Source organism: Eretmochelys imbricata, chromosome 5 (assembly GCF_965152235.1).
Source record: "Eretmochelys imbricata isolate rEreImb1 chromosome 5, rEreImb1.hap1, whole genome shotgun sequence".
NCBI classification, from domain to species: Eukaryota; Metazoa; Chordata; order Testudines; family Cheloniidae; genus Eretmochelys; species Eretmochelys imbricata.
Window position 1 is genome coordinate 28,864,049 of NC_135576.1, and position 18,440 is coordinate 28,882,488.

At 41.5% G+C, this 18,440-nt stretch overlaps 1 protein-coding gene across 2 annotated transcripts in view; it reads right to left on the bottom strand.

The window, feature by feature from the left end:
• Nucleotides 1-18,034, bottom strand: part of PRKAA1 (protein kinase AMP-activated catalytic subunit alpha 1) — a 30,505-nt gene extending 12,471 nt beyond the window's left edge. Inside the window, exons 1-2 of one of the 2 annotated variants that reach the window (XM_077816794.1) lie at nucleotides 17,905-18,034; nucleotides 3,349-3,490 (exon numbers count right to left, since the gene is read on the bottom strand). In XM_077816794.1, coding sequence (XP_077672920.1) covers nucleotides 3,349-3,490; nucleotides 17,905-18,034 — 272 coding nt within the window. Of the gene's footprint in view, nucleotides 1-3,348; nucleotides 3,491-17,904 lie in introns of those variants that run through there. The other variant, XM_077816795.1, reaches the window with a different exon arrangement.
• Nucleotides 18,035-18,440: the final 406 nt, after the last annotated feature.

Here is an 18,440-nt window from a genome sequence, read left to right on the forward strand (position 1 = left end):
TACAAGTTCTACAGCACCCAAAAGCCAGCTACTACTTCCAGAACAAACAGAAAGACTAGGTCTCTCCCTTGATTTTACAGTCTACATTTAGATGTGATGTGACAAGTAGGGGTAACAGTAAGACGGTGGATGAAGACAGACAAGCGGCAAAGTCGTGTGGTGATTCAGTTTAAGCATGCCATGTATACTGATGGTACAAATTAACTAACTTCTTGTAGACACAACAGAAGGACCGCAGTGTTTTCTTATAGAAAGATTTCTCAGGATAAGGGAAAACAAGTTTCAGCATACCTGGTCAAGTTATTCTTGAGCTACACTGACAAGAATAAGCTCTCAGACCACCTGGGTGATTAATACTTGCTAACTTGTAAACAATCAAAATACCAAACAGAATATATTTTAATACTCAGATTTCTAATGTATCCTGAATTCTGAGGCTCTTATTCTATCTTACAAGACTAAGAAGGCAGTTCATTCTTGTTTGATTTAGTTTTATATAGTTTAATTTGAGATATTTCAGTTTAGTGACTCATTCTTTATCATCTAAATTACTTGTTAGTATCTTACATTACAATGAAATTCTTTTTCATATACTGCATTATGACTACTTCTGAAGTTATTTCTAACCAACAACATTGTTTAAGGCAGTGTTTCCTAAACTTTTGAAAGCTGAGCCTCCCTTGAAGAAAATTAAACAAATGACATATGGTATCAGACATATCCAACAGGAGTGGTCATTCATTCAAAATATATTGTTTAGATCTTCGTAATATGACACTATGTAAATGTCAACCTTGTTAACTATTTCACTGCTCAAAGAAGATGGGAAGTATCACCGGTCATCCCAGGTACTACACCCCCTCTAAAATAAATAGGACAGTTTACACCTCAGAGCTAGCAGTTCAGGTGCTCTGAAAACCCAGGCCAAGTCCACACTACAGGGACTATAGCAGCAAACTGTGCTGATGTAACTATGCTGGCATAATCTCAGTGTAGATACAGCTATTACACACCCCTTACAAGTAGCCATGTCAACCTAAGTTTTAAGTGTTGACCTGGCTTTAGCCAGACATTACTGCAACAGTTGCACTAGGGTTAGGTTTTCAGGGTTAACTTCAGGGTTACAGCTAGAGATTAGGGCCTGGTCTACATTCTGAAATTACAGCTATCCTAGTTCATCAGTTACATGTGAATTCCTCTGCCCCACACATAGCTCTGCTGGTATAAGACGCACTTATACCGACATAAAAGTGCTTTTGCGGGGATAGCTTACATTTCCTGGGTAACTGGTGTGAACTGTGCTGGTATTTATCCCAATACAAGCTGCATCTATACTATGAAGGTTTGCCAATACGGCTGTGCCAGAAAAACTTCCCAAATGTAGACAAGGTCTCACTGTTTTCAAAATAGAAAACTCAATTCTGGAAAACATCTGAGACACCTCATCCCCTCTGCCCACTAGTCCTTTACACCCTCTCAGTCTTTGGGGGATGTGCCTCATGACTTTGGGAAACACTGTCTTAAACTAATATTCCAGAGACAGTGAGACGAGTTTGTACAGAAAAATTTTATACTGCGGCACTTTAGCCATGAAACTGTCAACCTTTAACATGTTGTGATTTTAAGATTTTATCAGCTGAACAAATGTTTAGAAGTGGAAAGAAGTTGTGGCCTACTGTTAAGAAGGGTCAAGATCACAACAGGGTATATTTCAAATTAAGGCAAGCAATTACTCTTTTTTTTAAAAAACAGAATTTTAATCATTCTTAGTTGATACAATGAGCTTGAAACCATACTTGACATTGCAACTAAACACTTGGATAAGGAGAAACATTTAAGACTCAGCAAAAAATGGCTAGGAAAAAAGTTTTATATCATATTATATAAATCATGATAGAGCTGAACAATTTCTTAGAAATAGGTGTCACTGCAATCTCCGCTTGCAGTGTTTTAACTGAGGAAAAATTTGGATTTGGGGATGGAGGATTTCCCTGTTTGTCTTCATTACAGATGGAACTCTCTAGTTTTTAGGTGTTACCCTAACCCAGCTCTAATATAAAAAGCCTCCCACCCAAGCATAGTTGTGCTTAACACCTGAGCTAACTGGCCCATCCTGGGGTACAGGCTAAAACCTAAATGCTGCTTACACTTTGACTGGAGCTCTCACACATTGCAGTATGGATGCAGGCTAAGCCATTTAAGTGCTGATAGTCCTCCAGTGCATTCCTCCAACTCCCACTCCTACCTGTGACCAGAACAAGAGGGTCGGGAAGGAATTTTCCTCCAGAGCAGATAGGAAGAGGCCCTGGAGGTTTTTCACCTTCCTCTGTAGCATGGGGCACGGGACACTTGCTGGAGGATTCTCTGCCCCTTGAAGTCTTTAAACCATGATTTGAGGACTTCAGTAGCTCAGACATAGGTGAGAGGTTTATCGCAGGAGTGGGTGGGTGAGATTCTGTGGCCTGCATTGTGCAGGAGGTCAGACTAGATGATCATAGTGGTTCCTTCTGACCTTGATATCTATGAGAGACAAGTTCGCCCACAATTCACTAGGAGAGAACCAGAGCAACTCCACTTACTGCAGTGCTAAGTACCAGGGGATTTAACCCTACAAGTTTTAATGCTTCATATGAGCAAAAGTAACAGTGTGGATGCCAGATGACTGCAGAATTGCTCCTCACAGATTAGGTAGGCCAACCCAGGTGCTCACATCTGAAGGCTGATCACTTGAGTTAACTCTGCAGTGAGGACACACCCTTTCAGAGTTCTTCCCCTTCTATATACTAAAGTCACGTATGCCAGAGATTACTTATTCCCTGGCTCAAAGAAACTTCTAAAGAGCAAACCTACATCTGGATACACCATACTGCAGTGAAGCTAGAAAAACACTTTAGGGTAGAATAAGTCTGGACCTCCCTACAAAAACTATTTTCCTCAGCTCCACCCCATATTACTCAGCCATACTACAAACAGAAAAATAGGGTCCAATATAACCACTTAATACTAACTAGCAGTTGAGGACAGAAGGGTTGTGTGTTTATTTCTGTTAGCAATTCCATTTATGAACACTAGCTTATTGATGAGTTTGCAACTAACAAAGATCTAAGAAAAGATATCATCTCTTCACAGAAAATCAATTTCCTTAAGATGTGTTGCAGCAAAAGCACTGGAAAAAATCCCATATACCTGAAATTGGACAGCTGCTGGAGGGGAAAAAAGTTACTGCTCCAATAAAATGTAACATTGCTCTCTACCTTTAAGTTTACACTGTTATATTTGATATTTTAGGTTATTAGTGTTCCAGGTCGACAATGCTAATTATAGAGGTAATAAAAATTAAAAACTTACAGTTTAATTATATGTGGATGTCTAAAAAGCTTGAGGTTCTGAATCTCTCTGCGGATTTTTCCTACTACATCAAGGCTGCGAATCTTCTGTCGATTCAATATCTTCACTGCCACTTTGTGCCCAGTCAGCTCATGTTTGCCAACTGCCAGGAAAGAAGGAACAGTCAGTCAGAATTGCCAAGCACTCTTCAGAAAAATAAATCTCATTTGGAACCTTTTGTGGTCTGGAAACACCCTAGCAAGATTAGAGTATTCCTCCTATCCCCATGATGCTGGAGAAGATTATAGGTTAAGGTTTGTTTTGAAGCTCTCCCTCCTCTGTACTTGCAGAGTAAGATCAGGAGTCAAGTTAAAAGTACAAGAACAAACATACACCCCTAATGCACTAGCTTTGTGTAGTAAGGGATTTTGTATGTCTTTCAGGGCCTTGATACTTTTTCATGTGTTCCTGCATTTTTGCTGCACCTCAAAGAAGAGAATCCTCAACTGAAAGGCTATTTTGTATTCCCACCGTTACCCTTCTTGTTAAGCAGGGATCCCATTGGCCTACTGTGCCTAAATCACCTAAGCTTTTTGGCTGATTTGCTAGCAGGCCCATACTTCTCTGGAGCTATCATCTTGGAATTCTGCTCCCCTCCCCCTCATGCTCCAAGGAACATTCTTCTTCTTCTGACAATCAGTCTTAGGGTTTTCTCCCATTACTTTCTACATAGAGTTATTGCCTACTTTATGCTTCATCAGTTACTTTGAATAACTGCTAAGAAACCTTCAATCACACTTTACAGTTGGCAATTAAAGTCTATTTAACTACACTTCAGTTCATCTGACCCCATATACAATTTAGAATGGTTATCTTACCACTAGTTATTTACAGCACACACAAATTAGTGGTAGCATATATAAAAGAAACATGGGTAAGGTTTTGGGTAATAATTGCCCAACCACTGAGGAATGGTTCAAAAAATATGGAAAGCTGTGGTCATGAAAAAGTTAACAAACCAATTACAAACCCAGCAAAAAACACCGATGACATAACTCAACATCGAAGTAGTTTTTAAAATACTGAGCTTAAAAAATGCTGAACCTTTATTTTAACTGTAACCCAATCTTTTCCCCCCCAGTCCAGGTTTAGTAGATGGCCAAAATTATGGTTCAGGTTCAAGTAAAAATACAAGTTCAAACTGGTTCTCTGGTTCGAATCCTTAATCCTTTGTCAGATTATACTCGGTAAACAATGAGTAGAAGCTATGGGAAAGATTGCAGTATCTCCATCTCCTTTTAATTTATTGAACAAAAATGGCCTGTAAGAATTTGGAAGTTAAACAGTGAAGCTTAATATTCCTAAATAACTTAATATTCTAATGTAGTGATTAGCCCTTGCCCTAATTCTGCTCCTCAAGTCTTTCTTCCTCCTAGGACTTTTCACCAGCTCTTGCTCCCAATTTCCCTAGATGTTTCCAACAGGGAAGGCTCCAGTGGCTCCCTGCTGAAGTTTTCCACAGCAGCAAGAAAAGGCTCTGGCAGGGGGAAGATCACTCTCAGTTGTATTAATAATCCTGACCTGCTGTGAGATGCATCATCCTGTCCCTAATCTGCCTGTATAAAAATGAATGGATTAATTGTCAAAAACCTTGAAGGCAGGAACTACAATGTTTCTAAATTTTAAACCATACTATTACTACGTTAGTTACATGGAAGGGTTATTTATAAGAGATTGTGACAGACTATTAAGAAAACCTCAAAGTAGTATTACACAGAATATTTGCTGCATTAGTCAGCACAGCAGAACCAGCATGAAGTATGGGAGCATAACCAGAGCATGAGGACCACAAATGTCAGATGGGAAAGCTTTCCAGTGTAAGCTTTCCAAAGGTGTGTAAGCTTTCACCCTGTACGTGTAGGATAGTTCCCTGTTAGGATAGTAACATCTCATCATGGTCTTGCAAATACCATTTATGCAGCTAGTAGCAATGAAAAAAGTTAATTGACTCAGAGGGAACAGTCCACTTTTACCCAAGTCTACAATAAAAATGATAATACAGCAATAAAGAATCAGAGGAAAATTACAGTTCTTAGAGCATTTGTCCAAGAAGATCCTACTACAGGTTGTCCATCAACCTTTTAGCCAGCAGTGTCCACTGAGGCTGTGCACATATCTCACAACAAGGTGTTGTTGGGGTTCAATTATTCTACTGATAAGTCCTCCGATAAACAAGGCTCAATCAAAAATAGCTCACCACAACGCAGAAAGGTCATTACTTTATAGGGAGAACAGTTTCACAGCACTTACAGCTTTCAGTCTGTCCCAAAGTGCAAGCTCAACTCTATTCATATATATTCCCCAGTTTACAACAGACAAGATTTACACACCAGTTCTTACCAGTTTTATCTTGTTTTGAAAGTAGCTCTCCAAAAGGCAAAGCTTATCTGCACTAGCCGTAACTTGGTACAGCATGCATGTTGGTTAAGCAACAAGATCTTTTATCTTATCCTATCTTTTTGGTATGTTTCTGCATCTAGCACAGAAATTACATTTTACATTTCCCCTCAGTTAAACAACTTAAGAGTAAAAAACATTCTTGGAAAAAAAAAACTTAACATAACTCATAGCTAAACAATTTAGCATAGCTATCACATTTTCAGAAGGTTTTGTCCCTTATTTGATTACTACTAGATACTTTCTTTTCTTAGTTGCACAACACACCTTAGACATTCAAACAAGTAGTTACAAACAATTTACATATTTTTGGTGAATACATCTCCTTCCAGCTCTTCGTACAATTCCATTCCTTATCTGGTAAAGCTACCAGTGCGGCATTACCTATAGCTTGTAAAGCTACAGTTATAAGATACACGTTTTCCACTTCACTTATGGCCTAGCCATAAAACATAATGGGACTTGGTTCAGCATTGTCAACCATATAAAGACAGGGACATCCTCAACTGCCACTCAGTTATTTCTTACCACCTGTGTTAGCAAGTCTGAGTCCTCAGTGTTCTGTTTCCCCATAGCAAATAGATAGTTTAGGATTATAATTAGCTTAGTGTTGATTGATAAATTAAAACCAATTGGGCTAAAAAACCCAAAATCAAATGTTATTCCTCAGTGGATCTACTCCTCAGTACCAAGGCATGACTAATGGTGCAGAGAAAGTCACCAGACTTCAAAATGTACCCTGCATCAGAGGCTGCTGTAACTGTTAATATACACACTGATGCTTGGTTGGTTTGTCTAGTGATGTGACTCTTCCAGTGTGCCGTTTGTAGCTTCTCTCCCTCCCCCAAAGTGCACACAGATGGGTTGTGATGAATGTGAAAAATTATTTTAGATGGAGAAATCTATGCAGTGTGTCTGATTCAAAGGAGCAACTGTTGCCTGCTCGGAAATCAGCTTCAAGTGCCCCAACTACACGGATGTCACTCCAGAAAATAAAATCTGCTAGTCAAGAAACCTCAGGCTGCTAGGAAACACACAGTTCATTCACCTTCTCTCCTTGGGTCAGGCAGTAGCTTCTGCTGCCCACGACAGGAAAGATCACAGATCTCCTGGTGGAGCTTAGAACCAAGCCAAGAAGAGAACAAATGTTCATCGTGCTCATGTACCAAAATCAGCCCCTTCGAAATCACATTGGTGCAGAGAGCCTAAGACTGAGAACATGCATCTCTTACCTTTTGTACTGCTTCATCAGTGATCAGCGTCACCTCCATGACAACATTGTCATCTGCACAATCGGCCTCAGTTATCAGCACTGCAGTCTGACAAGACTTCGTCCGAGAGCGTACTTCCAGTACTGATGGTCCCGGTTCTGCCTTTATCTACTAAAGCTGCATTTACATCTCAAGTGGACATTATGATCACTGATGAACCAGAGCCTTCATTGTCAGACATATCTCTTATCACGTGTCCAGGGTTCTGTTGGTATGGGAACCTAGAGGTACCAAAGATAAAAATCCCTCCCTGTCCAGTCTCACCTGATCATAGGTCAGGTCAACAAGGACGTTTGCACAGTTCCTCAACTGCTTTCCATGATAGGCCTCAGGATCAACCAAGTCAAGTCTACCTCACTCCTGCTCAATCCACAGAACTCATAACAGCGATCCTAGATTCCAGGTCAGCAAGAGTGTTCCTTCTTCCAATTTTTTCAACATAAATCACATCACTGATCACATTCAGTCTCCCCCAACTAAGGATTTGTCTCAGCCTGCTGCATTGTATGGCACCCTGTAATTATATGGCTATATGCACAGCTACATCTCTGGTCCCTTCACTTTTGGCTGAGGACATTTCATCAACCAAACAGACACAAGTTCCTCACAAGATGCCGTCATCTCTCCTTATTGGATGGCTCCTCCAAGTGTCTGCCAAGGTGTTCAGCTTCATGTACCACCCCCTTCAAAGACTCTGGTGACAGACATTCCCGAGATGAGTTTGGAGAGCTCCCCAAACACAAGGTATATGGTCCCAGGCAGAGTCTCAACTGCACAAAAATGTACTGTATTTCGGGGCAGTTAAGTCTAGCTTGCAAGACATTTCTGCCCCTCATTCAGAGCACCACCATTCAAATTCTGTCAGACAATACAATTGCTATGCAGCAGATAATCACTGTTGTGTCATACAGCGATATATCTGAGACTAACATCCTATACTGGATCAACCCAATAGCTCTTCACCTTCTGGGGACACAAAACAATTTGGCAGATCACCAAAGCAGAAAAAGTTACCACAAATGGGAGTTGCAAAGTTCAGTTCTGATTATGAATCAGGTACTCCAAAAGTGGGGGTCTTCCTTTGTTAGACCTGTTTGCTACCAACATGAATGTAACTCATCAAATGTTCTCCTGGGGAGGAGGAAGTCCGAGTTTTATAGCAGATACATTTCTGATCCAAAAGAACAATAATCTGCTTTATGCCTTTCCTCCCATTCCATTAATCCCCAGAGTTCTAAGAAAACTTCACCAAGACAAGGCTTGGATGATACTGATAGCCTCAGCCTGAATATGCCAGTTCTGGTATTCCAACCTGAGACATCTACCAATCAATCCACCTCTTCCACTTCCAGATCTATCAGGCATCATTTCCCAGAGCTAAGGCCCTGTACTTCATCCAACCAAGAATCTACAGCACGGAATCTCGCAGCCCGAGTTCTGTGGAGAGATCATGGTTGGCAGCTGTACAAAAGATTTGGATTCAAAGTAGAAAGCCCTTTATTAGAAAGCCAGATCAAGCAAAGAGGAAATGTTTTTCTCTACTGTGGTCTATTCAGAATAATGTACAAACCCCAGACTCTCCTATATCAACCATCTTCAATTACTCATCTTTAAGACATGTTGAGCTTTCAATTAGTTCTGCTAGGGTCCACCTGGCTGCTATTTTAGCTTATCCTCCACCAGTGGATGGTCACTCAATTTTCTTCTCACTGTGCAGTATCTAGATTTATAAGAGGCCCGACTGATGTGTTGCCACCAAACGAGGAGCCATTTCCCACTTGGAACTTCAATACAGTACTCCCATATTTGATGGACCAGCCATTTTCACCAACGGTAACATGTTTTATTTTCCCTTTCTGTTAAGGACATGTTCCTAGTTGCTAACTTCTTGACTTGCAGGTGGAAGGAATTCATGCATTAATGGTAGGGTAGCAATATATCATTTCATAAAGACAGTTACACTCAAACTGCACCAAAATGCTTACCCCAAACAGTTTAAAACTTTCATACCAACCAGTTTATACACTTTCATGCTACCAACATGAATGTTTTCTCCTAAACCACATAATTCTCTTGCAGAGAAGAAATTCCACACACAAGATGTACATAGGTCTATGTCCTTTTACCTTTGTAGAAAAACATTTTCATAAGTCACCTAGCTTTATTAACAAAAGCCACAGAAAGTCTAAGTGTCAGTCTGTTTTCTCTGAGACTTTCAAAATGGGTTACAGACTGCATTAAGATGGCTTATTCTGAACAAACTTGCTATTCCATCTTGAATTAAGGTTTACTCCACTAGGGCCCAGTCAATATCTGTGGCTTGTTAAAGAGGAATCTCTATTCCCAAATATTTGTAGAACAGCTACCTGGAATCCAGTTCATACAAGTAGTCCCTATCCACTATCACAACTTCTAGATCAGATGTCCAGTTTGGCAAGGCTCTTCTACAGTCAAATAAAACAAGGATGCCAATCACTCACAATAGGATTCATGTGGACAAATACTCAAAGACAGACTACTTAACATATTGTAACAGTTCTTTGAGATGCCTTTGTTCATGTGGATGCCATGACCTGCCCTCTTTCCCTGCTGATATGAAGGCATTACTTGGATTTCTGAGTTAGTGAAGGAATCCAGTTCCTATTGGAGCTATTCCCAGAGGTATGAGGGTGTATAGGGTGCATGGGCAGCTCCAATGGACAATGCTGGTTAAGAGGCTCAAGGAGTGTGCACACACCTATAGTGAGATGTTTATGGACAGAAGCATCTTGAATAACTTTATACTGTAAGGTACTTAACTTCTTTTTATGAATTAGAACATTGCTTCAAGTTTCTTACACTCAATGTAGATATCCAAAGAACCAAAATCTCACTGAAAAGAGGATCCTAAGGAGGAAATTAGGCAATAGTGAGCTTTTCAAATGTCATGAAACTTTACTATCACCAAAACAGTTACACACCCAATGTTTTCCATTATGAACACTAATATTTTGTTTGGCTATAAAGTTAGCTACCCTGCGAAAGGAAAATTCAGAAATGCTGCTGTAAGGGACTGGCTATAACAGATTGTTCAGGGCTCAAAATGTATCCCATACTGCTGAATCTGAACTGTGAGCAGAAATATTCGTTAACTTTGCCAACCAAAAAAATCCATTCCTTCACCTGGTTGTGCAGTTTTCAATCTGTAAGGGAGATACGTTTTTCTATCCATGTATCTCAGTAAAGACTCAATTTTTGTAATTGATCTTCCTTTCTTTTTGGTGGAAAACACAAGATTGGGTACTATCGATAAACTAAACGACAAACAGTAACAGAGGTGCTGGAACAATTTGTATAGTGGGGGTGCTGAGAGCCACTGAACCAAACTGTAAACCCTGTATATGATGAAACCACTTCTAGCCAGGGGTTCATCAGAATCCCCATCACCCCTCGTTCCAGCACCTATGAACAGTAAAATGAAATAGTTGTTTACTATTTCCAAGAGAAAGATTGCCATGGTTTTAAATTAAGCTAATTTACTAAGGTACTTCCTGTCCTCAACCCAAAATGTTGCAAGGAGTTCTGGCATGAGTAGTTCAAGGCAACTGATACAGACAAAATAGACCAGACTCATTGGTGACAGATTGTTGGTTATTTTACAGATCTCGTTTTTGAGATGAATTCAAAGACAGACCTCAGAGCTCAAAATATCATCTAGATTTCTGTAGGAAAGTGAAAAGAAGCAGGTGGAGTATTTTCTTTTTTAAAGATATTCAAGACATACTGAGTAAGGACAAGCATGTAATGGAACAGAATTCTCTTTTAAATGGAAACACTTTCCACTGATAACAAGATCAAAGTTTCACTTACTTTCAGTATTCTTTTTAAAAAAGCATACTAGTTTCAATATACCCATTAGTCCTCCCAGACAAGGGCTGCTACAGAAAGCCTTTTCTTCTCAGGTTAATGTGCCATTCAACCTATGGAGGCTAGAAGCTTTAACAATTGTATGTATGCACCAAGACATGCTGAGGGGACTGTTCTGCACAGTATCTGTGTGCTTTGATCACAGAAATAGAAGGCAAGAGATGGCATCCTGTGCATGGGACCTGAGTACCAAAAGAGCTGGCAGTTCTAAAGTAAAGGCTGGCACACACTGACCCTTTAAAAGATCTGTGGTCCTCAACCTAAAATGCAAAAAAGTGCTGTTTTCATCTGAAAATGAGTTTTCACAGATTCATAGATTCCAAAGCCAGAAGGAACCATTGTGATCATTTAATCTGACCTATCTAACATAGGACATAGAACTTCCACAAAATAATTCCTAGATCATATCTTTCAGAAAAGCATCCAATCTTCATTTAAAAATTATCAGTGATGGAGAATTCAGCACAACCCTCGGTAAATTGTTCCAATGGTTAATTACTCTCACCATTAAGAATTTGAACCTTATTACCGTTTGAATTTGTCTAGCTTCAACTTCCAGCCATTGGATCATATTAAGTATACCTTCTCTGTTATACTGAAGAGACCGCTATTAAATATTTGTTGCCCATGTAGACACTTACAGACTAATCAAGTCACCCCTTATCCTTCTCTTTGGTAAGCTAAATGAATAGTTTTAAGGAGCTCAATCACTACATTTTCTAATCCTTTAATCATTCTTGTTGCTTTCCTCTGAACCCTTTCCAATTTATCAACATCCTTCCTGAACTGTAGGCACCAGAACTGGACACATTATTCATGTGACTGGATTTAAAAAGATGAATCATACTAAATATATAGTTTCCTTGACGGGAAATGAAGAGAACAATTAGGTTCACAATATAATTTTATAAAAAGAAAAGGAGTACTTGTGGCACCTTAGAGACTAACAAATTTATTTTACTTTCCTAGACTCAAAATTCTGATTCCATCTACATGCTTAACATTTTCCATTTAACTTAGTAACTCCAGCTACTGTGGGCACCTTCAACTGCACAGATGTTTATGTCCATCACTGAGACTTTGCAGGACCAGCCATTTATTTGCAGAGAGATCCAGGGAAGCCACAATTTCACTTAACCCCCAACCTCTAAAAATTAGCTGAGGATGGGCCACTTATTTAAATGGCATCTACTAAATTGATTCTATGGGTAGTCACTTAGGCACACAACCCAACAAAGTCCCATTTCGTGTGTCTCTACACCGCATGCTTCTTTTGGGAGCATGTAGTATACCTTTCCATGTAGCCCCCGTTAACACCTACATAAATAGCAGTGTAGACGGTGAGGCACATCTTAGCCAAGTAAAGACATGTCTGATGGTGTTGGTATGTACATGTACAGACCCAACATGGCTCTCTACTTGCCCATAGCCTAAGCCACGCTTCCCTGTCTACACGGCTATTTTTAGCAAGGTAGTAGTGTCCTGCTGATGGAGTCTTTCCCTGAGAAAGATTCCAGCAGTAGGAAAAGGGAAGAGACAGTGTGGAAAGGCCCTAGCAGCTCCCTGCCAGCCGGAGCCATTCACCACCATTTAGCAAAAAACTCCAGCAGAAGTGTGTGAGGGGAAATGTTAGCAGTGCCTTTCCTTGCCATTGGAGTCCTTTCCCACCATGGGGAGAGCCTCCAGCAGCAGGGAGGGAAGGCACAGTGAAACGCTTGGCAGAAGAGAGCTGCTGACCTCTTTCCCCACTGAAACATGTAACCTACACACAGTGTGGATGCACTATGCTCTTCACTGCGGCATGTAGCTACACATACACTACATGACCCCAGAAGTGGTCTATAGCTTAGATGTAGCCCTAGTTGAACTTTATACTCTTCAAAGCTAGAATTATTTTATCATTCCTAAAAAACATTTTAAATCATAGGCAAAAGAGAATCAAACATGTACTAAGCTGTCAAGGGCATCAGTAATAGCTTGGTTTGTTTTTTTAAGCGGCAAGATCTGCAACTACACTGATGGATCATCTCTACTTATGGCTAAAGGCAGTAGCAAACATTTGCTAGTGTTCATCTGCAAAAATTTGCATCCAGTAGTTTATCCACAGTACTCACAATTTATCAAGCCTCATAAGCCATGCTAACAAAAACTCAAATGCCAATGTGGAAATTTTTAGGAAACAGGTTTAGCCTAGACTGCAGTTTGCATAATGAAGCTGTTCTGTCAACATAAACTAAACCTGTTTTCAAGTTTAGAAGAGAACACAGTCAAGATTGAAGGTTGTTTTATCACACCGTAGCTTGAGTTTGCTTATTTTAACAAGTAAAGAATCTAAGTTTAGAGTACCTTTGACTCCTCTTAAAAATAGGAGTTAAACAAGTTCATACATATTAAAATAAGTCATAAGTGAAAGTTATGCATCTTTGCTGAGCCAACCACATTATTTGACCACTTTATCATCACTTCCACATTACCTTATTTTCTGGTTTGGCCATATGCAATAATTTTATTGTTAAGTGCTTCACTGAGGACATATTTGGGCATTTTACAGACTAAGATTTCCAGCACTATTTTGGGCGTTGGAACAAACAAAAAAAAAAGTGCACTATTTTATCTTTAGGATTTACTTTTGTCTCCAACCTGTATCTAGAAAAGTTTCCCCTATACTACTTGCTATAAGTTTATTACTTTTTTTTAAATGGAGGGAAAAAGTCTTATGAAGAATCTTGCTTCCCCTAACTGCATTTGGAAACGTGAACTTTTTACCTTTTCCAAGTTTCCAGTCGGAATCAGAACCAATTTAGGATGTAAGATTTTAAATTAGCAGGAAAAAAAGCCCCACAAACCTAGATTAAGACAAGCTCCTTTACTAGATAATTTGTTTATTTAAAAAAAAAAAGGTATGCTGACTCCTATTAAATATATTTATGCCAAAATGTTTGCTTAACAAAAGGGAAACTAGTTTTTAAATTCTAGCTTTGCTAATCTCTTGGTTCCTAACCTTTATAGTATTTCAACCTTGACTGCAGATTCCTGAAAAATGCAACAGTAAAAGCATTCCTCCCAGAAAGTGCTGGACTTGGAAGCCAAGGGTCCACCACAGTTACTGCCTAGCATAGTGGCTCTCAAGCTGCCACTTGGGACTGCCTTTATCAATATAACGAAGTATCCATTTTCAAGAAATAAATTATTCCTGTTTGTTGAAGCCAAGTCCAGATTTGGAGGTTCCATAAGACCTTCTGATCATCTTAAAACCTCTCCACACAGTGCACAATTTAGGTCCTTATCAGGGACTTTAATGTATATTCAACTATGATCAGATTTGTTGAGGACACCAAAAACAGAGACACAGCATAAGACAGAATGACAGAACCAAACAGCAAAGTGAACCAGCAGTGGGGGGAGTAAGGCAGAGGAAAACACTGAAGGCTGCAGTCCAACCAGGGGAGATTTGCTACTATAAGTGACAAATTTTATATGCAAAAGTAGGGCTTTGGAGCGGTGCTCCGGCTCCGCTCCAGGCAAAAACCTGCAGCTCCACTGCTCCAGAGCTGCTCCGTGCTCTGCTCCAAAGCCCTGTGCAAAAGGAAACAGTTCAGTACAGATACTGGGTGCAGGTTGGAGTGATGTAACCAAACTCAGTTCATGAAAGTCATCTTCTCCCTACCCTTTTCCCCCCAGATAATCAAGCTCTATAATTTGTATAGGAAAGGTATGAAAGAGGTAGTTAACAAAGGGATACATGTTTGCTTCCAATAATGAACAAGCAATGAAAAATAAGCAAAATTAAGAAATGTCATAATGACAGTTAAGTTTTCCAACCCCTCTCAGAGAGAACACCTTCTTACAGCGATTCCATATTTCTTTGCAATGATCTGATAGCTCATTTAAAGTGGTACGCTGAAACTCCAAACAGCAGCAATCCAACAGTCAACACGAAGAGGAACATTCCTATTTTAAATTAAAGCAGTGTCTGAATGTTTCATACATCTGACTTCAAGGTTTCATAGTGTCTAAAAAGACTTTTGAAAGGGGCAGTGATTAGTTCATAAAAATAGAATTTGAATTTAATAAGAGTAACTCTGCATAGTAGGCACTTCAGTTTTTGAATTTCTTTTTACTAACTGCAGGTATATATTTTTATGTTATGGATCATAATGGCTTAACTACTGCAGAACGTTATTTTCTTGTCTTCCAATCAATTTTTTAGTTTAACCCTGTTTTTCACACCCCATCACTATTTTCTGGATGAGGCACGTTCTGGCTAGGATTTGGCTCTGTTGTGGTGCACAGCAGCTTTACAGGATATCACTACCATAACCGCAATATTCATAGGTGAAGAAAATTCCATCCCTTTCACAAGTCCAGATATTCTCAGGCCTAGGGCTGCGGAGATTACATGGACCAAAATCCTCATGCTGCTTTTGGGCAGATGGATTCAAGGAGACGGAACAGATAGTGGTAAGGAATGAATCTACTGATGGAACAAGGTCTGATGGACTGCTAGGTGCTGGATTTTCCTTTGGATGTGGCAACAGCATGCTCCCTTTACAGATTTCTCAGTGGCAAGAACAGCAGCAAGCTCTCTGCATTCACTCTTGCCATCTATGCCACATCTATACTGGGAACTGTGTCATGTTAGAAAACTGATTAACATGATGTTAGATATGACAACATCCGGTGCTGACAAGATCAAACTGTGCTTAAAGTTTTGTTAGATAGTCATGGGTTACCCCTAAGGTGATGAAGCCAGCTGACATTTAAAAAAAAAAAACACAGCTTGTCCTCATCCATCCTAACCTCAAAATAGGGTTTATCATGCTGGCTAATATTTTCCAACACAGTATTTTTTCCAAGTGCAAACAAAGCCATGTGCACATGAACATAGAATCTCATTCAAGAATCTCCCCTCCTTAAAAGATTCCCCTCCCCCACAACTTAAAAGCCAAACACAAACTAAATTAGTCAAGCCTGGTTTAAAACAAAAAAAATTCCGTTCCTTTGGGTCCAGAATCTTAGACATATTTGCTGACTTAGCCCCATCCTTCCATTAAACTGAGGGAAGCTACCATCTCGTCAAACTCAGCTGTAAGGGGTAATTTTTAATTTACACATCCACAATATATGAACAGGACTCTCACATATTTTAAGATATTGAGGATGTTGGGGTCTAGTGGATTCCGCACAGAAAGTCCTAATCTCAGAGTTCTAGTATTGACTATGTCATGAAGGGTATGTCTCCATAGCAAATGAAGGTGTGATTGTAGCACAGACCGGCATATCCACACATTTTAATCTAGTAACCCACGTAGCAATGACAGTGAGGAAGTGGCAGCACAAACTTCAGTGCAGGTTAGCAGCCCAAGTACAAACCCACAGGGATCTGAGGTACTAGTTTGGTTGCTAGCCCATGTTGCCACATCTTCACTACTATTGTGATTTACTTGCTGTGTAGAAATACCCAAGACCATACAATGAATTAGGGTACATCAAAACTTTTCTATGCAGCTGTTCCCCCATTTATAAACTGGGGAAACTTCCTGCCTTACAAAGCTGCTGAACATGACTGTTTACGCAGCAGTTTACACTGTCAAAGTTTCATTCTAAGTCCTTTGGTGGCAATATCACAAAATTATGTACAAAGACTAAATTAATGTTAACTTTGATATTTTTATTGCATAAATCAGAATATTCTAAATGCAAGTGTGGTTACAGTCACTCTTAACTGAAGATGTGATACTGAATTTCAGCAAGTAAGTAGTTGGGGTTTTTTAATTGGAAAAAAGCTATTCCTCTTCTAAACAATGGTTACTTCTTGTTCTAAGACAGTAGGTCCCACCCACTGTCAAAATCAACAAATTCAATTGTAGTTTCCTGCAAATGCTTACAACACAGCAGAGGCCATTTCCACACCACTGTCTACTGAAGAGGATTTCAGAAAGCATTGCACTGATTTCATTATTTTTCCATGCTGTAACTACATTACTGAAGCTGGAACCTAGACGTTTACCTGAGGCCTAACTGAAACGCCAGTCTCACAGGTGTGTCCACCTTCCACAGATGTCCCAATGAAATATCACCCCTGCACTCAAGAGCTGTCCCTGACACAGCTATCGGTCCTTCCACTGGGACCAGAAGTTCCAGGAACTTCAGGTTAACAGTCTTTGCTCTGTTTTGCTTTACCAACCTACCTCACTGGTTTCTGGATTAAACTTCCGGGCCACGTTAAAAAGCAGGAATGGCCATACCAAACCTGATGATTCACCTAACCCATTATCCTGTCTGAAACCGGGAAAATAACGGCTAATCCGTGGGGAGCTCACTGCGATTAGCGCACATGATCAAACGCAGCCCCGACCACCTTTCTCATCCTCGCTGGTGCCAGCGGAGGCGAGAGTCCCGTCTACCAGGAGGAGCAGCGCTTGGCTGCAAGGCGCAATTGCTGCCCGGCAGATAACCGGGCTCCAGGGCTGCGCGCTGCTGCAGCGCCGTTAGGATAAAGGCAGGCACGCGTCAGGAGCAAACCGCGGACTCCGGAAGAGCCCAGCCACAGCGAAGCCGAGCAAGGCGCCCGAGTTGCTCAGTACGTGCCCAGGCCGCATGGCAGCCAGGCCCGCCGGGCGTTCGCCTCAGGCACGGCGCGGGCCCCACCCGCTCAGGCGCGGTCTCTCCAGCACAGGGGACCCAGCGCGGCGGCGCGCACCGCGGAGGCTGAGGCCGGAGGGGAGCGGGACTGGGGAGGGAGAGGCGCTTGCCCGCAAGGGTGCTGCGGCGGGTACACAGGGCAGGAGACGAGAAGGACCCAGCTCCCTCAAGCCGGCGGGTGGGGTGAACGGCCCCAGCTCCCGCAGGCCAGACCTTGCAGCCCTCCCCACCACGAGGGGAAAGGGCAGCAGCTCCCCCGGCCCCTCGGGGGCGGGGGGGGAATGTCTCCGGCTCTTACCCTTGACTTTGCCGAAGGTGCCCACGCCCAGCGTGTCCCCCAGGATGTAGTGCCCGATCTTCACCCGCCCGTGTTCATGTTTCTGTTTATCCGCCGCCGCCATCTTGAGCCAGGAGCCGAGTCTGCGCATAGCGATAGCCCAGAAGAGATACAGCGGCTCGGGAGGAGGAGCAAACACGCAGCGCCCGCCCGCACCAAAACCCGGAAGCGGAACCACAACCGGACGCCAGTAACTTATCGCCTTCCCAGGGTGCACCTGGCAGGGGCGTGGCGTAGGTGGGCAGCTGCAGGGCACGCGCGCCGGTGGGGTTCTGAGACGCGTTTCCCAGGCTGCTGCTCCGTCCTGGTCCTGTAGCTGTCCAGGGCTAGGGTTGTGTGTTGCAGCCCTGGGAGCTGGGATGCTAGAGATGGGACATTCAAGGGGAGAGATTGAGGGGAGGTGGGACTGCAAGGGGGACAGATGCTGGACTGGGAGAAGCGAGCCACTGCTTGGGGAAATGCTGGGAAAAGGCAAGGCAAGCCGCGGAGGACAGAAT